Source organism: Lygodium microphyllum, chromosome 9 (genome assembly GCF_053477565.2).
Source record: "Lygodium microphyllum isolate KBCC chromosome 9, Lygodium_microphyllum_v1.1.10, whole genome shotgun sequence".
Lineage (NCBI taxonomy): Eukaryota > Viridiplantae > Streptophyta > Polypodiopsida > Schizaeales > Lygodiaceae > Lygodium > Lygodium microphyllum.
In genome coordinates, this window is record NC_141143.1 from 65032496 (window position 1) to 65056112 (window position 23617).

The 23617-nt window shown below is 45.5% G+C and overlaps 1 protein-coding gene across 3 annotated transcripts in view; it reads left to right on the forward strand.

Annotated features, from left to right (window-relative positions):
• Positions 1–777: 777 nt before the first annotated feature.
• Positions 778–23617, forward strand: part of LOC148031119 (phytochrome 1-like) — a 65427-nt gene continuing 42587 nt past the window's right edge. For 2 of the 3 annotated variants that reach the window (XM_087684667.1, XM_087684666.1), the window contains exons 1-2: positions 778–3443; positions 3608–4424. In XM_087684667.1, coding sequence (XP_087540793.1) covers positions 1337–3443; positions 3608–4424 — 2924 coding nt within the window. In that variant the 5' untranslated portion in view covers positions 778–1336. The remainder of the gene's footprint in view (positions 3444–3607; positions 4425–23617) is intronic. The other variant, XM_087684665.1, reaches the window with a different exon arrangement.

Sequence of the window (23617 nt, forward strand, 5' to 3'; positions counted from 1 at the left end):
GCAGTGTGGCAAACTTTAGATTGCTTGTTGTGTGTCTCCAAGCAAAACAAGGACGCATTATTGCACGCAAGTGCATTGCCCTTTGAGAGAGAGAGAGAGAGAGAGAGAGAGAGAGAGAGAGAGAGAGAGAGAGAGAGAGAGAGAGAGAGAGAGAGAGAGAGAGATGAAATGATATATTAATGTCTACAAAAGGCCAAAATGACCTATGAGACCATGCGTTACAATTATGTGTATGATGGTATAACTATCTGGGCAAAACATGTAGCACAAAACAAAATAGGAAAGGAAACTAATTATGGCTATGTGTAAAGAGCTCTAGATGGTACAATCTCATGTGGGTGTGGAGGGCTTAGCTCTAGCCTGAACAATAAACTCTTCTATATTGAAGAACAAAATATCCACACAGTTCAAGGCTAAGTGGATCACTTAACTAAAGTTAACAGCGACCAATTTTCTTGTTTTGCAACGTACACCACCTTGTCACCGCACTATTGTATACACGTGCCTTTCTAGGCAATGCTAACAAAGTTTTTCCCACAGATGGCCCCTTTAACCCATAGTGAAGGTAGTACGTGACATATTCATATTCAGATGGATAGCTAGGCTACCTTGAAAAATCTCAAAATGAGAAATAGAATAGTCATAATAGGAAGTGGTAGAGATATCCATATGGATAATGCTCTACGATTTGCCTTGAATTAATAATAATAATCGGGCCTTTCAAGTTCCCAACGTAGAGTACCACTACCGTCGTGTTGACGTACTATCTCGCTTTACCTGCCACCGCCACTAGGATAGGCCATCCTCTTCATGGTCGAAGCAGAAAGAACGAGTAACGAAAGTCCACGAGTGACGCCTGGTTGTTGATGATGAGAGGTTATCGCTCCCGCCATCGCCACGCCTGTACACGTGCAGTGACCGAAACCCTAGGCTTGCCACCGGCACACACGCCGCGCTCTCCTCGCAGATGTTCGCCCTTCTTTCCCTGCAGATACCGTATCTCCGCCTTTCTAAAACAAACTCATTTTTTGGATGAGGTCAGGTCATCGTCGCTCTAACCTCCCTTCCAGGCTTGTGAATGAATCTTGCAACACATGATGGCGCAAAACCCTAGCGCCGAGTACCTGGTTCGGCTCTGACGGCTGTCGGCTGTCACCGGGGAGCTGGTAAGCTCTTCGCGGCTGCTTACATCGAACTAAGTCGCAGTGGTCTGATGGAGCTGCGAAAAAACGCCAATGTTCTGTTCAGTCAGCAATTGATAGCGTCTTTCCATTCCTTCCATTCATATTAAGCGCAGGGCATCGGGGTAGAGTATCACCTGCGGTAACAGTCAGTGATGTCCTCGAGAACCATGACATACTCCTCTTCTGCTGCTGCCGCTGCACGGAGCAGCTCCTCTGTTGTGCGGTCTAAGAGTAACAGGCGGGTTGTAGTAGCGCAGACCACTGCAGATGCGAGATTACATGCAGTTTTTGAGCAGGCCCAGTCAGGTGGAGACACAGGAGGCAGCTCTTTCGACTATATGCGTTCTATAGAGGATGCACGAGATTCTGGCCTAAGTGAAAGTGTACCTGCACAAGCTGTGACAGCATACCTGCAGCGCATGCAAAGGGGAGGTCTCATTCAGCCGTTTGGATGTGTGCTTGCAGTGGAGGAAGGGACCTTTCAAGTCCTCGCATACAGTGAGAATGCTGTGGAAATGCTCGATTTGATGCCTCAAGCTGTTCCCAGCGTGGGAATGCAAAATGTTCTCTTAGGCATTGGTACTGATGCACGAACATTGTTTACGCCTTCAAGTGCTGCTGCTCTTGAGAAGGCCTCTGGTGCAGTGGATGTTTCAATGTTGAATCCAATCACAGTGCACTGCCGCAGCTCTGGCAAGCCATTCAATGCCATTGTCCACCGCATTGATGTGGGCCTAGTGATTGACTTTGAGCCACTGAGGGCATCTGATGCAGTGGTTTCTGCCACTGCAGGTGCTCTGCAATCTCACAAGCTGGCAGCCAAGGCAATTTCAAGGCTGCAAGCACTCCCAGTTGGTGACATTGGTTTGTTATGTGACTCTGTTGTAGAAGAAGTGCGAGAACTTACAGGTTATGACCGTGTGATGGCTTACAAGTTTCACGAGGATGAACATGGTGAGGTTGTAGCAGAGATTCGGAGGTCAAATTTGGAACCATACTTAGGACTCCATTATCCTGCTACTGATATTCCTCAAGCTTCTCGCTTCCTATTCATGAAGAACAGGGTGAGGATGATCTGCGACTGTTCAGCTCCTCCTGTTAGAGTTATACAAGACAAGGAGTTGAGGCAGCCTCTCAGCTTGGCTGGGTCTACACTGCGTGCTCCACATGGCTGTCACAGCCAGTACATGGCCAACATGGGCTCCATTGCATCACTGGTTATGGCCGTGGTAGTGAATGACAATGACGAAGAACCTAGCAACCGACCTGCACATCAACTGAAGACAAGAAGGCTTTGGGGTCTGGTAGTTTGTCACCATACCACACCCAGAGCTGTGCCCTTTGCTCTAAGGTCTGCCTGTGAATTTTTAATGCAGGTATTTGGTCTTCAGCTGAATATGGAGCTGGAACTTGCTGCACAGATGCGGGAGAAACACATTTTGCGCACACAGACTCTTCTCTGTGATATGTTGCTTAGGGATGCACCTATTGGTATAGTCTCAGAATCTCCAAATATAATGGATCTTGTGAAGTGTGATGGGGCTGCACTATACTATGGCAAAAAGTTTTGGTTGCTTGGAACAACTCCCACGGAGGCTCAGATCAAGGATCTTGCAGAGTGGCTCTTAGATGTTCACAAGGATTCAACAGGTCTAAGCACAGACAGTCTTGCTGATGCGGGTTATCCTGGTGCCTCTGCATTGGGAGATGCTGTCTGTGGAATGGCTGCTGCAAAAATCACTCCCAGGGACTTTCTATTTTGGTTCAGATCTCACACTGCCAAAGAGATCAAATGGGGTGGAGCGAAGCATGATCCTGAGGATCGAGATGATGGTAGAAAAATGCATCCAAGGTCTTCTTTTAAGGCTTTTCTGGAGGTGGTCAAAAGAAGGAGTTTGCCTTGGGAAGATGTTGAGATGGATGCAATTCACTCATTGCAGTTGATATTGCGAGGGTCATTTCAAGACATTGATGACAGTGACACAAAGACAATGATTCATGCACGGTTGAATGATTTAAAGCTTCAAGGTATGGATGAGCTGAGCACTGTTGCTAATGAGATGGTTCGGCTGATTGAAACAGCCACTGCACCAATTTTTGCTGTGGATGCCAGTGGCTTTATCAATGGATGGAATGCTAAGGTAGCAGAATTGACAGGGCTTCCAGTTGAAGAAGCGATGAGTAGGTCATTGGTTAGAGATCTGGTTGTAGATGAGTCAATGGAAACTGCTGAAAGGCTCCTCTATCTAGCATTGCAAGGTGATCTTTCTTCCCTTTTTCAGATTATCAAGGTTTTTGTGGGTACTGCCGATGTTAAAGCAGTATCTGGTGATATGTAATTTGTAAATGTTTAGCCTTTTGATGTATGTTAACATTTGTGAATTCTGGAAGAGCTACAGGTTTGGTGTTTCTTTTCTTTACAGGGGAAGAAGAGCAAAATGTCGAGATAAAGCTTAAGACACATGGTGATCAAATTGACAAAGGTCCAGTTATCTTGGTTGTCAATGCATGTTCGAGCAGGGATTTCACAGATAATGTGGTTGGTGTCTGTTTTGTCGGGCAGGATGTAACTGGACAAAAAGTGGTGATGGACAAGTTCACTCGAATACAGGGTGACTATCGGACTATCGTTCAGAATCCTAATCCTTTAATACCTCCCATCTTTGGTGCGGATGAATTTGGCTATTGCTCTGAGTGGAATCCTGCTATGGAGAAACTGTCAGGCTGGAAACGAGAAGATGTAATGGGCAAGATGCTGATTGGGGAGGTTTTTGGAACTGAGTTGGCTTCTTGTCGACTTAGAGGTCAAGATTCAATGACAAAGTTTATGATTATTCTCAACACAGCAATGGGAGGACAGGACTCGGACAGATTTCCTTTTGGTTTTTTTGATCGCCATGGGAAGTATGTGGAAGCACTTTTGATTGCAAATAAGAGAACTGATGGTGATGGGGCTATTACTGGAGTATTTTGCTTCCTGCACACAGCAAGTCCAGAGCTTCAACAAGCTCTGCAAGTGCAGAAACGGTCTGCAAGAACTGCATTAGACAGACTCAAGGAGGTTGCATACATGAAGCAAGAAATTAGAAATCCTCTGTATGGGATCATTTTTACACGGAAACTGCTGGAGGGCATGAATCTTTCTGAAGAGCAGAAGCAGATTATGGAGACAAGTGCTCTCTGTGAGAAGCAACTACAAAACATTCTGGATGAAGACAACTTTGAAAAGCTTGATCAAGGGTATGGCACAGATCAGACTTTTATTGTTACGCTTGCTGCTAAATATCTGTAGTCGTCTGTATATCTAGATAAGTAAAGTAAGTATTACAGTGATGAATCATTTGATGCATCCACATTTATCAATAGTTCATGGCATTTAAAAGTCTTAGATTTAGGCAATCACTTAAGGCAATGCTTACGTTTTAAATAGACTCATACAGAATGGGACAGTGGGATGTGTGTAGTCCTCTGTGCAGGGATGTTTGAATTTTGCATTTATTTGCTGGTTACACAAGCACCCTTTGACAATTCAGTATCAGCCCTGATCAAGCTCTCAACCTCATCTGTTTATTTTACCTGTCCACAAAGGGCTGATAATATGATAGCTAACAGCTCCCTGATTGTGCGGATTTTTTCCAACATATCAGAGTTATATAGCTTGTCAATTGAGGCAGTTTATTTATTTGCTGTGTCAAACTGTGACCAACCTGTGCCACACAAACTTTTGAGCCCACAACAAATTTTAAAACAAAGAATTCAATGTTTAAAATGAGTGGGCATTGTAAGAACAATGAGAAGCCACAAGGTAGTGTAGGGGAGGGATGGACTATGGTAGGGGGGTACATAGTCACAACTGACAGGGGAAGGGGATGGGGACGTATTGGGATGGCCAAAAATAGGGGATGGGGGACTGGGACGACATTAAAAAATACAAAATATATTTAAAAGATAACACATTTTTTGTCTTAACTTTGAAATTCAGAATGTGCATTATCAAGTAACATACAAAGTTGTAACTTCAACAACTATACCCAACTTGGAACCAGCTTCTTGCAATATGCAAAGAATTATGTCCAAGAACTAATGGACTAGGCTATGATACTCAAAAGCCACTGAAAGAACATGAGCTCTCAAAGGGCCTTGAATCAATCTCAATAGATGAGGGCCTAGCTGTTGGGCTTGAAACAATCCTAGTAGACAAGGCTACAACACTCAAAATAGTTCTGAAACAGTCTCAATAGGCAAGGCCCTACCATCCTTGAAAGGGACCATGTTTCAAGGCCCTAGTTTGCCCCTCAAAACAATTCTAAAACAATCTCAGTAGACAAGGCCCTACCTGCCTTGAAAGGACTAGTCACCATGGAAGGGACTATTGAAGAAGAGGACCATGAGGAAGAGGATAAAGATTAGGAAGATGATGACAAAAGTAAGAAGGGGGAAGATGATGATAATGGGTCCGTCCCAAATGCTGTCCCCGTTCTGTCACTTAGTGACAAATGCTAAAGTGACATCACTTTTGTAAGTGACGTGTCCCATCATGGATCCATTACCAGGATGGTGTCTCAACGTCCTAAGGGTATGTCTTGCCTATCACTTGTGACTATGTGGGCCATCAGTTTATTGGGTCCCCTTACCCTTTGGCTTGAGTTGCAAAGTGTAGGTGTGAAGCTTTGCCTGTTGTTTTTTAACTAAAAGCTCTCTTTGTTAGAGGTTACTTTCATAATTTGGCACCTGAAAATTTCCTCTATTAGTTGAACTTTGCTCCTTGTCATGGTGCACTCGTGCACTCAGGTTTTACCTTCATACACTTGTCATGGGCTCCCCTCTTTTATCCTTGTTCTTTGGCATCTCATCGTGAAGGTCTTGTTAGTGGTTTACATTTCATGTGTTATGCTCTTTTTAGGCTTTGTATTGGGTGCCTGTATGTGTACTTGGGTAGCCCATGTAGGGCTAGCTCATTTGTCTTGGTGCTTGCCCTAGAGTCTATATATAGTCCACTCCATTCTTATTACATTGGATTACATGCACTTGGATAGAGGGAGTTTGGAGGTACTGCTGGTTAGTGGTCACCATGTGCTATTCACTTGTGTGGCTTTTATGGTACATTTCTTTCATTGTATTATCGATTCTATTGCCAATTATTCATTTTATGAGTTCTTGTTTTCTCTATTTCACTATTGATTCTTTCATTTCCATTGCTCATTCTCCATGGTATTAGACAACCAATATTGTTGGTTTTTGTGCTTGGGCTGCTGTTATTCACCGTGGTCTTAAATTGTTGCGTTTTGCTGTCCCTGAACGTGCTGCGATTGGGCGACCTGTTATGCTGCTGGTCTGAGCTGTGTACTTTGTGCTTTTCACTATCGGAGCTTGTTAGATATGATCAATGCCCCACCCTCATTAGGTACTACCAATGATCCATGGTGCTCAAAGTTGTAAGGCCCCCATTATGAGGAGAAGCCAAATGTGAGCCCGGACATTGGTTGAGTCCTGACTTGTATATCAGATGAGGTCTATGTGACCGGATGGCAAAAAGGTGACTGTTGTGGGTCTAATCTTTGGGTTAGACGGAGTGGTTAAGCTGGTAGCAACTCGAGGCACATTGCATTGAGTTGCGTGGTAAGGGAGTTAAAAGGGGCCCCTATTGTGGGGTCCGGGGGCCGCGGAAGCGGCCCCTGGCTGGGGGGTCCCAGGGGGGCCAGCCCCCCTGGCGGGGGTCCGGGGGCAGCGCCCCCGGCCCGATGGTAAAGGGAATATTCCCTGGAATATTCCCTGGCCGACTAGTGGAGGCTCATATGGTAGGTCGGTCAGCAGGCCGACCTAACGACCTTCGCGAGCTATAAAAGCTAAACCCCTTCGCAGCCATCTGACACTAATCTTTCACCCAGTTAGAGTTGTTGTTCCAGCTAGCCTTAAGCTCTTCACCTATCTTCTGTCTAGATCGCCATCTAAGCTTCACACAGTGGAAGCGCACGGGTGGACAGAGCCATCTTTGTATCAGTTGTTTGGAGTTAAAGAATTTTACTGATTCTCCTCTTATCTGTTGTGTACTCTCTATCTCTTTCTCAGATTCTGTTCGCTGCGCCGTGTAATATTTTACATGGTATCAGAGCCCAGGGGGCTCTAGAGATCGGAGAGCGTGCAAGAGGCAAAGGCTTCAACAGCAAAGAGAAACGATGTCGACTCCGGGAAGCAGTTCTGGCGCATCAGGAAGCGGTGCAGGAGGTGGTGCTGCTGTACCGGCTATTCAAACACTGAGGATTCGTCCACCAACCTTCAGCGAAGGCAAGTTAGATGGTACAAACTACACCTTGTGGAAGTTCAAAATTACAACTATCCTTGATTCTTATGAGCTTCTGGAGACTGTGCTGGGGACTGACGCAGAACCACAGCCTACCCCCGACCCATCAAATCCTAGTGTGATGATTCCTCCGAATGCAGATCTTCTACGAGCTTGGAAACGAAGGAATGCAGATGCATTGTGTGCCTTAGTTACAAGCTGTTCTGACAGTGTTTTGACTCTGATTCAGCATACAACCAAAGCGTCAGAGGCTTGGAATGTACTAAGGAGTCAATATGAAACACGAAACCAAACAAGGATTCAAAACTTGGAGAATCAACTAGCAGCGGAGAAGTTTGCTGAAGGAGAGACGGTTGAAGCATTCATCACTCGGATTAAGAATCTGCGCGACCAGATGGCTGGCGCTGGGATACAAAAGACTAGCGAAGAGCTAGCTCGGAGGTGTCTTCGGATTTGTCCACAAAAGTTTGATGGACTAGTAACTGCCCTTAATACTCAGGTGAGACCTCAAGCTTTGACTTTTGAGGAGTTTTGTGCATTATTAATGGAGGAGGAGTTGAGGCTGAAAGCCCGAGAAGGAAGCAACAATGGAGATGCTGCATTCTCTGCCAATGCAAAAGGCAAAGGTGTTTCCTCCACCAAAAATGATGGTGACAAAAAGAAAAAGGGCGGCAAGAAGAAGTTTCAAGGAGAGTGCTTCTACTGTAAGAAGAAAGGACATGCGATTGCAGATTGTCGTGTCAAGAAGGCAGATGAAAAGAATGGTACCCTTAAAACTAAAGGGAAAGAGACAGCCAATACGGCTGAAGCAGAGTTGGAATTATTCATGGCGACCATTGAGGAAGTGTGCTCCTCGGCGCAAGAAGAATCTACCACTGACTCTTGGGTGTTGGATAGTGGGGCCTCCCGTCACATGACCAACAAGAAAGGTCTATACAGTTCTATGCAGCCTCTACAAGAATCCATCACTGTGACGGTTGGAAATGATGCTAAATGCCCTGCTGCGGGCACAGGTACTATTTCTTTTGTTGCTGCAAATGGTGAAGTCAAAAAGCTTTCAAATGTGTTGTATGTTCCCGAAATCAGGAGAAATCTCTTATCAGTTGCTGCCATAACTGATCTTGGTCATGAAGTGAGGTTCAAGAAGACAGGTGCAGAAATTATTGATAGTGCTGGCACAATTGTTGGAAAAGGAGAAAGGAGGAACAACCTGTATGAGCTAAGTGCTCTTACAGCCACCGCTGGAGTGGGCACAAGTAAGCTTTGGCATGAAAGGTTTGGACACATCGGATTTGCAGTATTGAAGGAGATGCAAAAGCAAGGTATGGTTGCTCACCTACCTACAATAACTGAATTGAAGGAACCATGTGAAGCTTGTATGATGGGCAAGCAACAGAGAAAGGCATTTCCACAAGAAAGCAAGAATAGAGCACATGCTCCTCTAGAGTTGGTGCATGCTGACTTGTGTGGTAAGATGCCTACACAGGCCTTGGGGGGATCTTCTTATTTTATGTTGATTGTCGATGACTACAGTAGGAAGATGTGGGTGTACTTCCTTCGTGATAAGGCTCAAGCTTTTGGTAAGTTTAAAGAATGGCTAATACTTGTTGAGAATGAAACAGGGAAAAGTGTGAAGAAATTTAGAACAGATGGTGGTGGTGAGTTCAACTCAAAGGAGTTTGAAGGCTTTTGCAAGAGCAAAGGGATCAAGCGTCAATTGACGACACCTCACACACCTCAGCAGAATGGTGTTGTGGAACGCAGGAATCGTACCATTGTGGAGATGGCAAGATGCATGCTAAAGGGCAAGGGATTGCCTAACCATTTTTGGGCTGAAGCTGTTAATACTGCAGTCTACATTCTAAATCGGAGCTACACAAAGGCTCTCAAGGGAAAAACACCTCATGAGGCTTACACTGGTAAGAAACCATCTGTTTCACATTTCAGAATTTTTGGATGTGAATGTTATGCACATGTTCCAGATGAGAAGAGAAACAAGTTACAACCAAAAAGCAGAAAATGTATCTTCTTGGGTTATAGTGATGAGCAGAAGGCTTACAAGTTATATGACCAAGAGGCAAAGAAGATCATCGCGAGCCGTGATGTGGTGTTCAAGGAGGAGCCGCATACAGTGGAGGAGGAGAAGGCAAGGTCTTCCACTTTATCATCAAGCGAAGAAGTAGTCCACTATGAACCTGTCCCGAGAGCTATCCCTATCCTTAAGGAGGAGGAAGCATCATCTTCAGATGATGAGGAAAAAGTTCACCAACCTGACATCACCCCACCGGAAAAGCCATTGCCGCGCTGGGTGAAGCAGCTCTATGACCACAATAATCCTATGCCTGCATCTGTTGAGGAGAAGGCAGACGGACCAAGGAGGTCTCAGAGAATAGAGGAGCAAAGGAGGGCTTCTGCTCACATAGTCAACATGGCCTTGATGGTTGAGATTATGAGAGAAGTAAAGGAGCCAACTGACTTAGAAGAAGCACTTGCAGATCCATCATGGAAGGCTGCTATGCAGGCGGAGTATGACAGCATAATGAAGAATGACACTTGGGAGCTAGTGGATCGGCCAGCAAAGCGGAATATTATTGGCACCAAGTGGATCTGGAAGGTAAAGTACAAGGCTGATGGTACCTTAGAAAAGTACAAAGCTAGACTGGTTGCCCAAGGATTTTCACAAGTTGAAGGGTTTGATTTTCAAGAGTCATTTGCCCCAACTGCCAGAATGACCACTATTCGCACGGTACTTGCAGTGGCTGCCCACAAGAAGTGGCCAGTGTACCAAATGGATGTTAAGTCAGCGTTCTTAAATGGTGACCTCAAGGAGGAGGTGTACGTGGCTCAGCCACCAGGGTTTGAGGCCCCCCATTCTGAGAACAAAGTGTGTAAACTGAAGAAGGCATTGTATGGGCTGAAACAAGCCCCCAGAGCATGGTACCAGCGGATAGATAGGTTCTTTTTAAACCTAAACTTCAAAAGATGTGCCTCAGATGCTAACTTGTATGTTTACAGGGATGGTAAAAAGTCTGTAGTGATTGTCCTATATGTGGACGACCTTCTTATTACAGGTGACTATGAAGATATGATCAACCAAACTCGAAAGGCTTTGAGTTTTGAGTTTGAAATGACAGACTTGGGCTTGCTGCACTATTGTTTGGGGATTGAAGTCTGGCAAGAGCCAGGAAAGATCTTCATCTCTCAGAAGAAGTATGCATGGGAGATCTTGAAGGCATTTGGCATGACCGAGTGCAAGGAGATAGCTACACCTATGGAGGTGAATGTAAAGTTATCCGTTGAGGATACATCAGCACTAGCAGACATTGGGAGGTATAGGAGGTTGGTCGGCAGTCTAATCTACTTGTGTAACACCAGACCAGATATCAGTTTTGCTGTTGGTGTTTTGAGCAGGTTCTCAAACAAACCTCATGAGAGTCATTGGAAGGCTGGGATGCGGGTGCTCAGATACTTGAAGAAAACTCTTGACTATGGTATCACATACAGTTTCGGAACTTCTCTTGTGGGGAACTGTGACTCAGATTGGGCAGGAGACATTGATTCCAGGAAGTCAGTTTCTGGTTATTGTTTCTCTTTGGGTTCAGGAATTTTCTCTTGGATTAGTAAGAAGCAACCAACAGTGGCATTGTCTTCTACCGAAGCAGAGTACAAGGCAGCTTGTTTTGCTGCATGTGAGGCCGTATGGTTGAGAAGGATTCTATGGCATATGGGAGTGCAGGATGAAGAACCAACTGTGCTGAGATGTGACAATCAGAGTTGCATCGCCATTGCCAAAAATCCAGTGTTTCATGCACGCACCAAACATATAGAGATCCAATATCACTATGTGCGTGATTTGATGGAGGATGGGATAGTGGAATTGGTCTACTGTCCAACAGAGGAGAATGGAGCAGATATCTTCACCAAAGCACTTACGAAGGATCTGCTTCAAGTTCATCTTCAGAGACTCGGCATTGGGCCGAGGAGATAGTTCACCTATGGGTGGACATTGAGGGGGGGTGTTAGATATGATCAATGCCCCACCCTCATTAGGTACTACCAATGATCCATGGTGCTCAAAGTTGTAAGGCCCCCATTATGAGGAGAAGCCAAATGTGAGCCCGGACATTGGTTGAGTCCTGACTTGTATATCAGATGAGGTCTATGTGACCGGATGGCAAAAAGGTGACTGTTGTGGGTCTAATCTTTGGGTTAGACGGAGTGGTTAAGCTGGTAGCAACTCGAGGCACATTGCATTGAGTTGCGTGGTAAGGGAGTTAAAAGGGGCCCCTATTGTGGGGTCCGGGGGCCGCGGAAGCGGCCCCTGGCTGGGGGGTCCCAGGGGGGCCAGCCCCCCTGGCGGGGGTCCGGGGGCAGCGCCCCCGGCCCGATGGTAAAGGGAATATTCCCTGGAATATTCCCTGGCCGACTAGTGGAGGCTCATATGGTAGGTCGGTCAGCAGGCCGACCTAACGACCTTCGCGAGCTATAAAAGCTAAACCCCTTCGCAGCCATCTGACACTAATCTTTCACCCAGTTAGAGTTGTTGTTCCAGCTAGCCTTAAGCTCTTCACCTATCTTCTGTCTAGATCGCCATCTAAGCTTCACACAGTGGAAGCGCACGGGTGGACAGAGCCATCTTTGTATCAGTTGTTTGGAGTTAAAGAATTTTACTGATTCTCCTCTTATCTGTTGTGTACTCTCTATCTCTTTCTCAGATTCTGTTCGCTGCGCCGTGTAATATTTTACAGAGCTTTGAGAATCAAAATCTTGCATTTGCTGCCTCTGCTCTTTCATTTACTGATGGCAACTTGTCATACAGCTGAGCGGTTTATTTTTCTTGCTCCAAAGATGGTTGAAACCTGTGTTTTGATTGCTGCTGGTGTTGGGCGAAGTGCTTAGTGGAGAGATGGAAGTCGGGCAAGAGTGAGCGAGAGTGTGATGGCTGGAGAGAGAGTGAGCAAAGTGAAAGTATGATTCGATAAGAGTGTACCAACAATGTGTTGGTACACAAAGAATAAAATGTATTTATACTTAGGGCATGTAAGGGTGCATTCACATGTACAATGTGCGTGTACTATACACGGGGGTTAAACCGGGCCTTTATCCCAACAACCTCCCACTTAAAGGTCCGATGTGAACCTCTAACTAACCAACTCCCACCAGTTGTATGCAATGCTCGTGCTGAGCTTTGCTTAGACTTTTAGTGAGTACATTTGCAGGGTTGTCTTGTGTTTTGATCTTGGTCAAAGTGAGTTGATCATCTTCTAGAATTTGTATGATGAAGTGATATCGCACATCTATATGCTTTGTGTGTGAATGATACATGGCATTCTTAGTCAGATACACAGTACTCTGGCTATCACATCCCAAAATTGCAGTACCCATAGACATGCCGAGATCTTCTGCAAGCGTGCTCAACCATATAGCTTCCTTAGAAGCTTCAATAGTTGATATGTATTCAGCTTCAGTGGTACTTAGTGCAACGATGTTTTGCAACTTGGAACACCAAGAAACAGCTCCACCAGCAACTGTAAAGACATACCCACTGGTGGATTGTCACAACTCTATAGAAACAGAATTTGTATCCTTTTTCATTAATTTGTCTATATAATGATTTATTAAATTTGTTTCCTTTGCACTAATTAGATATAAAGAAAAGTGCATTGGAGCTGGCTATTGATGAGTGGTCACAGGTTATGGTGGACCCATGCGGTGGGCTAGAGAAAAGATATATCACACTTCCACCTATATGGCCTGATTGGGCGCCTATGACCAAAACTCGCATATCAGGGTTAGACTCACACATAGAAAGGATTGATGCCTTGAAGTGTGGGCTAGATCCGCCAGAACAAATAGTTACAATCAACAAGATGGCATGATCATGAAATGCTTGTACAAAGTGCATGTGTGGGCTGAAAGCTTGAAATGCACATTTCTTTGCATAGGAAAGTCACATGAAGATTCTGATACTGTTTTTGCGATGTACACAGAAAAGCTTTCATATGATATCCATATTGGGGGGTCCCTAAATTATAGGAGCCTTGAATTAGCCTAAAAATACTAGTCCTAATAAATAGGGATGTCATTCTAAAAATAGTAAATTCTGTACTCTGACTGTGCTTACTAAATTTGGTTGTTTCTATTCTTGATAGTATTCAGTCCAAAAAGGAAGGCCGTAGAGAAGAGACAAGTATCAAGACACTTGTCACATAAGTTTCCAAGTGTCCCACCACTTGTCATATCTCATGACATGTGGCTAGACACTTGTCTTGTGTTACTCCACTTTTCCCTTTTGTACTAGCTCTTCCCTCTCCTATAAATAAAAGCTCGTTTTTCTTCATTCAGCATCATTTTTCTTTGCTGTAAACTCATGTACAGCACCCACAGATAGCCAGAAACTGGCCCCATCCATCCCCATCATCATTCTCCACTTCTCCATTATCAAATTCCTCCATATTCCCTCTTGTATCACTGCTGTTTTACAAGACAGCAAGCCTATTTAGCAACAAGAAGCAAGCCCTATCCATGTACTGCTGATCAACGATGGAGAAAGGCTGATTTCCCCTTTTTCTTCTCTCATACTGTAAATAAATCAGTTCTTATCATTGCATAATAGATAATGCATGTGTGTTTGTACATCTTTGCATGATCTTGTGAGAGTGAGAATTACTTCTTCTCACTCTCAGGTTGATTGTAACTGAGCTCTTCCCTAAGGGACTTGGGTTGAGTAGAAATACATTCTTTCAGGGGGGGGTGGGGGGGGTTTTTGCCCATCTTCAACCCTCAATCTTATCTCCATTACTTTTTCATTTTCATGGCTGAAATTTTGTGAGTAATTTTCATTTTCAGCTTTAAGTGTTCATTCTCTTTTATAATAAGTCTCGAAAACAAGCGAATTTCATAATTGTTAAGCATACTATGCTGTTCGGGGCGTTTACATGGACCTACGAGTGGTCATCTGCCATGTCTACATCACAATAACCCTACAAACTAAGTGCACCTTGCCCATAGCAAATACACTTTCTTTGTGTAGCTTTAAGGTATTGAATACCCTTGATAGCCTCCCAATGTGTTTTGCCAGGATTTGACATAAACCTGCTAACCACTCCCACTGCATGAGCAATGTTTGGACGAGTAGCAACCATAGCATACAATAGAGAGCCACAAGCTGATGCATAAGAAACTCCCTTTATAGCACTTGCTTCCGTGTCATCTTTCGGGCTGTTGGCTTTGCTAAGCTTGAGATAAGGAGGTAAGGGTGCCCCAAAAGGCTTAGCTTCAGCCATGTTAAATCTGTCCAGTACCTTTTCAATGTACTTTTCTGGAGATAAAAACAACAATTTCTGCATTCTATCTCTATGAATCCTCATGCCCAAAATACGCTATGCATTTTCCAAATCTTTCATGGAGAAGGCTGATTTCAGTTGATTTTTGAGAGCATCCAAGCTAGTCTTTCTTTTCCCAACTAGCAACATATCATTCACATACAAAACAAGTATGATGGGGCTGCCATCTGTATCCTTTTTCATGTACAAGCAATGATCTACATGGCTGCGTGTAAACTCATGAGATAGCGTAAAGGTGTCAAACTTTTTGTACCACTGCTGTGGTGCTTGCTTCAGCCCATATAGGTTATGTTTTAGTTTACACACCATTTGCTCTTTTCCAAGAACTACAAAGCCCTCAGGCTATTTCATGTAGATTTTCTCATCAATGTTACCATGCAAGAAAGCTGTTTTTACATCCATTTGATATAGCTCTAAATCTAAACATCAGTGAGAGTAAAAAGCACACGTAGAGTGGTCATATTCACAACAGGTGAAAAGACCTCTTGGAAGTCAATCCCTTCCTTTTGTGCATACCCTTTGGCAACTAGTCTTGCCTTGTACTTGGGTTTCCCATCAACTGTCTTTACTTTGTACACCCATTTGTTTGGAAGTGGCTTTCTTCCCTCGGACAATGACACTAGATCCCAAGTATCATTTGCATATAGAGATTTAATCTCTTCTTGCATAGCAAGCTCCCACTTATTGTTGAACTCACATGACTTGGCCTCTTTGTATGTAAGAGGCTCACCCTCATTTGTAAGCATCACATAATGCAAGGAGGGGCCAAACCTATGTGGTTGCCTTCTTACGCGTGTAGATCTACGTATCCACTGATTAACATTTTCAGGAATTGGCTCTATATCTAGAGGTATATTATTTTCAGCATTTATTGGCTGTTGTAAGTGTTAGCAGAGTATTTGTCAGCTCATGTGTGAGTCTGAGCTTGATCTGGGCTGGGCATTTTTTATTAGGTATTTTAGGTATTTTTCTGGTGTGGCATTTTATGCCAGTGTAGCATTTTATGCACCAGTCGGCCAGCTTTAATGCTGTCCGACCAGCATTATTGCTCCCCACTTTTTTAGCCTATTTATACTCAGTGGCTCCTCCTCAGTCAGTCACTTCATCTTCACCATTTGCAGACTCTGTGGAGAGAGGAGCCGGTGCCAGTGCCCACGCAGCCAGTGACTCACTGTTGTATGCGACTGTCTCGTGTTCAGATATATGGATTCCATTTCCCGTGCATACATCAGAGTTCTCATCTGTATTGTGTTCTTTTCTTTTTCCTCTTTTTGTCTTGTGTTTCAGCAGTTTATTTCAGCACATGTTTATGCTTCCACCGCTGCTCCACTTCTGACATGGTATCAGTTTTCAGGATTTGTGTTTCTGCTGTGTTTTCTTGCTGATTTCAGGACTGTTTTGTACCCCTGCTGATCAGACGACTGCTGTTGCAGCCAGGCGACCTGTTTTGGGGCTGTTTTCAGCCTGCGTTTTTTGCAGTTTTGCCATCGGCTGCTGCCTCCGCACCCTGTGCTGCCTGCGTTTTTCATCTGCAACTGCTGGCGACAGTTTTCTACCTGTTTTTCTGCAGTTTACAGCCTGCGTTTTGCTGATTCAGCATCTCTCGTGGCTAGGTGACTGTTACTTCAGGCCGTTTTCTCTGTTTTTGGCATTTTTTTACTGATTTTTTGACTTTCTGCAGCAGATTTTGTCTTCTATTGATCAGATTTTGGGTTCTATTGCATGTGAACTCTCTTTTTTTGTAGTTTGTGCTTGTGTTTTGGCTGTGTTTCCTCTCTAAATTCCATCTCTTCTCTACTTCTCTCCTTATCCTCTCCATATGGCTCCTCCGTGCACTTCCACTGATGATAAGTTACATGGACCTGATTATCTCACATGGAGTACTGTCATGAAAGCTTGGTTTGTGCAGACGCGGTTATGGTACATCGTCTGTGGAGCTACTCCTCGTCCTCTCCGTCCTTTTCCTCTTCCTGAAGACTTTGATGAGGACAACCATGAGACATCCTTGAGATTACAAGGGCGGCTTCCGGCACATTATGGAGGTGAGGCTTATGTAGCTTCAGAGAGGGGTGACGGGAAGAAGAAGTCGAAGGCCGAGTGTTACCACTGTGGCAAGAAGGGACATTTGCGGAAGGACTGCAAGAAGTTAGCGGCTTCCAGGAAGAAGGAGCAGAAGACGAAGCGGGATGTTGACTCTACCAATGAGTCCTCTCCTTCATCAGACTTCGACTCCGATCCTCCGACCAAGGTGAAGTCCAAGGCGTGGAAGGGATCCTCTTCTTCGGATCGCGGGAAGGGCTTGGTGGCCCCTTCCTCGGCTGCTTTCTAGTGGTGGTGATGAGGTCATCCCTCACGACTCTCTTGTGCCAGAGAGGGAGTGTGAGCGGGTGTTTAGATGGGGCAGCCGCGCCTCATCTATACTTTTATACAGGTGCACAGGTTCCAGAGAGGGACATCCCTGACGCATCGACTTCAGTCTGGCGGAATCAAATCCTGGAGCTGGGATTGACATCCAGGTTCATGCTGAGCTGGTTATCTGACAGAGAGCGGGAGGCTTTTGTCTGGAGCTCACATGAGGGGACACTTTGGCGGTCTGGCCAAAGGCGGGGACTCCATGGTCACATATGTTCAGAGGCATTTTTGACAGGATGCTCTTGTATGCTACTGCGAGACATTGGTGATGGACACAGAGACATGCTATGATCTTCTCTATTTTCAGGTGTTTGGTACACTCGACATCGACATCAGGTTCTCTCCGAGGCACCTTGGTGGTGGCTTGATCACCCACTACTTGGGTATCCATGGTTCTACTTGGTGGCTCTATGTTATATAGTTTCTGATCCCTTTTCATTGTACTATTGTATTGTATCAGATCACTCATGATCTGAGAGAGGGTGTTAGCAGAGTATTTGTCAGCTCATGTGCGAGTCTGAGCTTGATCTGGGATGGGCATTTTTTATTAGGTATTTTAGGTATTTTTCTGGTGTGGCATTTTATGCCAGTGGAGCATTTTATGCACCAGTCGGCCAGCTTTAATGCTGTCCGACCAGCATTATTGCTCCCCACTTTTTTAGCCTATTTATACTCAGTGGCTCCTCCTCAGTCAGTCACTTCATCTTCACCATCTGCAGACTCTGTGGAGAGAGGAGCCAGTGCCAGTGCCCACGCAGCCAGTGACTCACTGTTGTATGCAACTGTCTTGTGTTCAGATATATGGATTCCATTTCCCGTGCATACATCAGAGTTCTCATCTGTATTGTGTTCTTTTCTTTTTCCTCTTTTTGTCTTGTGTTTCAGCAGTTTATTTCAGCACATGTTTATGCTTCCACCGCTGCTCCACTTCTGACAGTAAGCCATTTTCAGCATGCTGTTCGTGCTGTACAGCACCTTCATTTTCATTTCCAGCACCTACATTTTCATAATCAACAAGCCTATCTTGCTGTCCATGACCTCCTTGTGCTCCTATTTGCTGCTCATCATCATTTGGCTAAAAAATAACCAGCTGATTATCAGTTTCAGCTTGAGGTATAGCACAATGAGGCTCATTTTCTGTAGTAATAGGTGGTTGTAAACTTTGAAACTTCACCTTTTTTATATCTTCATTAGAGGCTAAAGTATCTTTTAGCAATTTTGCCTCATTAAATACAACATTACAGCTGCGAATAATTTTCTTGGATTGAGGTGACCACACTTTGTAGCCAAATTCACCCTCATCACCATAGCCCATGAAAATGCCTTTGGTGGATTTTGGGTCAAGTTTATTTCTCAGCTCATCCCTAACATGCACAAAAGCATCACAGTCAAATATGCGTAAATGGTCATATGAGGCTGATTTGCCAGACCAAACTTCCTCAGGGATGCCATTATTTAAGGACCTGTTTGGAGAGCGGTTGCAAATGTGAAATGCGGTTTTGAGTGCCTCTTCCCAAAATTCATGAGGGAGATTAGCAGTGGATAGCATGCATTGCACTCTTTCACATAAAGTCCTATTATATCTTTCAGCCATCCCATTTGAAGAAGGGCTGTAAGGAGCTGTAAGCTCCCTCTTAATACCATTTAAGTCACAAAAGGACTTGAATTCAATCGATGTGAACTCACTCCCGTTATCAGTTCTCAAGCATTTCACATTTCTACCTGTCTGAGTGGTCACAAATGCATGAAAAGTTTTAAAGACAGCAAACACTTCACTTTTCTTTTTCAGCAAGTACACCCAAATCTTCTTGGAATAGTCATCAATAAAGGAGACAAAATATACAGCACCACCCAACGACTTCAGAGGAATACTACATACATCAGAATGCACTAAGTCCAAGACATTGGACTTATGAGAGACACCAGAGTAAAATGAATTTTTTATTTGCTTTTCAAAGTGACACTCATTACAAAAGTCAAGTTTAGAGCATTTTCCATCAACCCTCTTCAGAGAGGTAAGGACATCAAGTCCTTTTTGGCTCATATGACCTAATCTCTTATGCCGTAACTCCAATTGGTTGCAAGTTTCTTACTCAAGACTTTATAGTGTAAACAATACAAAGTGCCCTTCTTGGTTCCTTTTGTCTAGCATGGAACCCTTTTTTACTTTCCACAAACCACCACCAAACAGTGTGATGTAGCCATGCAAGTCGAGCTGACCAATAGATAGTAAACTCTTTTTAATTCCAGGCACATATCTTACATCTTTCAACAGAAGCTCTTGACCATTGTCTAAAGACAAGTGTACAGTGCCAATCCCATCAATGCTGCAAGCATGGTTATTTCCAAGATACACCTTTCCATAATTGCCTGCATTGAACATCAATTGACAAGAGTGCATCAATCACATCAGCCTTGGTAATCTGCATATTTTGCATGTGACATACAAGGGGATCATAATCAACTGCACATAATACATCAGTCTTTGTATCTGAAAGTTCCCCTATGACCATACTAGAGGCCATGTTGGCCTTTTCTTTGCCTTTGGTTACCTCAGATGCATCTATTTTGTCTTTCTTCTTCTTTTTTTCTCCTGCATTCTTCTTTCTCTCTTGTTCCTTCTTGTAATACCTGCAATCAGGTTTCTTGTGGCCCTTTGGACCACAGTGATAGCAAGTAATGTCACTCTTTTCCTTTCCTTTGCTGTTACTCCTGTTTCTGTGCCGTGCATTTGCATTTTTCTTTTCAGCCCTGCCTCTTACATTATAAGTTGAGTTGCTGCCTTCTCCACTAGCATAGGTCTAATTTCTTCATTCAAGATAGAACCCCTCACCCCATCACATGAGAGATTGGGGTTTTGTTGAGTGAAACCACCAAGGTCTTGTGAGAGTGCGCAACGAAAGAAGAACACGAACACAGAGGAGAGGAGAGAGGAAGCAGAGAATGAAGGAAGAAAGTCTGCACTGACTGAGATGAATGCTGAATACACTGGAATGGACAGAACAGTCCCTGCACGCAGCCCGGAGCGTCAGTGAGGGAACCAGGACAGACTGGAAGCAGAGGCAACACCAATGCCGGAGACGGAGACGGAGGTAGCAGTGCTGTACCTGCAGAGAGTGAATGCTGGACTGACTGGGGGGGCTGCTATAAATAGCCCCCAGCCAGCAAACTGGCCGACCAGCCAAACTGGCCGACCTGGCCAGATTTGGCCGACCAGCCAGATCTGGCCGACTATGGCCAGATCTGGTCCGACTGACCAGAACTGGTCCGACTGCCCAGAAAAATGGGCAGTCAGGGCAAAAAACAGCCCAGATTGGGCTGGAACAAACCAGAACTGCATGCTGCCTAGAGCAGCCACAAAACTGTCCTGACAGAGCTCCTCTGTCTCCTGTCAGACTCTGACAGGAGCTCACAACCAGGAGATGACAGACTGAGACTGAAGAAGAGCAGGCTAACACCCCCTCTCAACTCGTGGGAGAGTCTGAAGACCCAAGAACCGCATGTGATGAAGCAAAGAAGCCTGGGGCAACGGCTTCGTAAAGAGATCAGCTGCATTGGCCGCCGTAGGACAATAGACCACCACCAGCTCCGAATCCACGATCCGCTCTCGAACATAGTGATACTGAACCTCAATGTGCTTCGTATGAGCATGAAACACCGGGTTCTCGGCCAGAGCAAGAGCACTCTGGTTATCCACGCGCAGGTCCGTAGGTCCGGTCTGGGAAAAGCCAATCTCCGCGAGTAAGCGACGGAGCCAAACTGCCTCCATAGCGGTCGAACATAGGGCCCGATACTCAGCCTCTGTAGAAGAAAGTGCCACAATAGGCTGCTTCTTGCTGCTCCATGAGACAGCACCAGATCCAAGGGTGAAAGCATAACCTGTAGTGGATCGTCGCGAATCCACATCACCTGCCCAATCAGAATCACTCCATCCAGAAAGGGTAATCCCATCTCCATACATGATCCCAAAGGATCGAGTCCCCTGCAAATAGCGAAGAACCCGCAAGGCCGCCTGCCAGTGATCTTGGGTAGGAGTCTGCATAAAGGAAGACAATAAAGCCACCACAAAAGAGATATCCGGCCGAGTGTGAAGCAGCCAGATAAGAGAGCCGACAAGGCACCTGTAACGGGTGGGATCTGTAAGAGGAACTCCAGCTGTCAAAAGCTTGGACTCAGGGTCCATAGGGCATGAGATAGGCCGACACTCAGCCATATCAAACTCCGAAAGAAGCTCGGAGATGTACCTGTGCTGCGAGATAAAAATGCCCTGTGCCATCTGATAGATCTCCAGACCTAGAAAGAAGTGAAGAATCCCTAGATCCGTCATGTCAAACTCCTGCTGTAGAATGGACCGTGTATGCTCCACCTGCTGAGTGTCGCTCCCTGTAATGATAAGATCATCCACATACAAGATGAGGAACACCGAAAGAGAATCCACAACCCGTAAGTAGAGGTTGGGATCATAAGCGGAGTGCGCAAAGCCACTCTGTAGAAAGAAGCGGTCAATCCGCTGGTACCAAGCACGAGGAGCCTGCTTTAGGCCATAAAGAGCCTTCCGCAGCCTGTAGACATGATTCTCCTTCCCCTGCACAAGAAAACCAGGAGGCTGTGAAACATAAATCTCCTCCTCAAGAACGCCATTCAGAAAAGCAGACTTGACGTCCATCTGATAGATAGGCCAACGGTGGTGAACAGCAAGAGCCAAAAGCACTCGGATGGTGGACATCCTAGCTGTAGGAGCAAAAGTCTCAAAGTAATCCAACCCTGCACGCTGGGCAAAACCCTTGGCAACAAGCCTAGCTTTATGCTTGTCTAAGGAGCCATCTGCAAGATATTTGGTCTTAAAGACCCATTTCACACCAATCACCTTCCGTTTCGCGGGACGCGGTACAAGCTCCCACGTATGGTTTCGCTCGATGGAGTCGAGCTCGGCCTGCATAGCCTGTCTCCAAATATCCTGTGCAAGAGCCTCCTCCACAGTGGAAGGCTCGGAATCCTGAAGAATCTGTGACATAAGAGCATAGTTCACACATAGTGAACTGTTCCGCTGGGCCTGTAAACGTGCTGATCGACGGGGACCTGTAGAAGAAGCAGGAAAGTGAGTAACACCTGAATCCTGCATGAGCCGGCGATACCATAAAGGAATCCTGAGAGACTCATGCTGCTGTGAGGGAGACCGGGGGGTCTCCGGAACCTGTAAAGCACCCAAATCAGAGAGGGACTCCCCCTCACCGAGTGAAGGTAGATCCTCCGCATCTGAAGAAGGCTGTATATCCCGTGAAGATCCCGAAGTGGCGGTAGAAGAGCTCGTAGAAGACGAAGGCACATCCACCAAAGGGGAAAAGGAAGCCGAAGGAGGAGGAATAGGGGGGGTGCTAAGAGGCATCCTGGAAGGAAGTGAAGGGAGAGAAGGTGGGGGGGGGGGGGGGTCCGTCGATGATGAAGAAACATCTGAAATAGAACCATCAATCGGATCCTCAGAGGCCGAAGCCTTATCAAAGATCACATCCCTGCTCACCTCAACCTGCCGCGTCGTCGGGTCGAAGAGCCGATATCCCTTCGTGGTCGTACTATAACCAACGAAGATAAGCTTTCTCGACTTAGAGTCGAACTTCGTCTTCCTCTTTTTCTTGTCCACATGGACAAAAGCATCGCACCCAAAGATGCGAAAATGGGATACGGAAGGCTTCTTCCCAAAGAAAGCCTCATATGGAGTCATGTCCTGTAATGCCGAAGTCGGAGAGTGGTTGCGTATATGCACCGCTGTAGCCACCGCCTCACCCCAAAGGAAATGAGGAAGACTCCTATGCTCCAGCATAGATCGGGCCATCTCAAGCATGGTCCGATTCGCACGCTCCACCACACCATTCTTTGATGGTGTGTTCGGATGGGAATACTCCACCCGAGTACCATGATCCCTGCAAAACTGAGAGAAAAGTGAGAAGTGAACTCTCCACCGTGATCAGCTCGAACACCACGAACCTTGGAAGTTGTTTGGGTCTCCACAAACACCTGCCACTCACAGAAACGGGAGTACGCCTCGCTCTTGTACTCCAAGAAATAAGGCCACACATAACGACTAAAGTCGTCCACAATCAGCATCAAATACTTGGCCTTCCCAAGGGAGGCCGTGCCCATAGGTCCGCAAAGGTCGGTATGAACCAACTCAAGCGGAGAAGTAGCCCGCCTAGAAGCAACCTGCGGGTGAGGCTGCCGGTGCTGCTTGCCCCTCAAGCAGCTAGGGCACAAAGTGTGAAGAGGAGGGAAATCAGGAAGTCCCTCCACCATCTTCCTCCTAGAAGCCCGGCGAAGAGAATCGAGGTTCAAATGACCATACCGAGCATGCCAGAGCAGCCCAAGCTCATGGGAAGTCC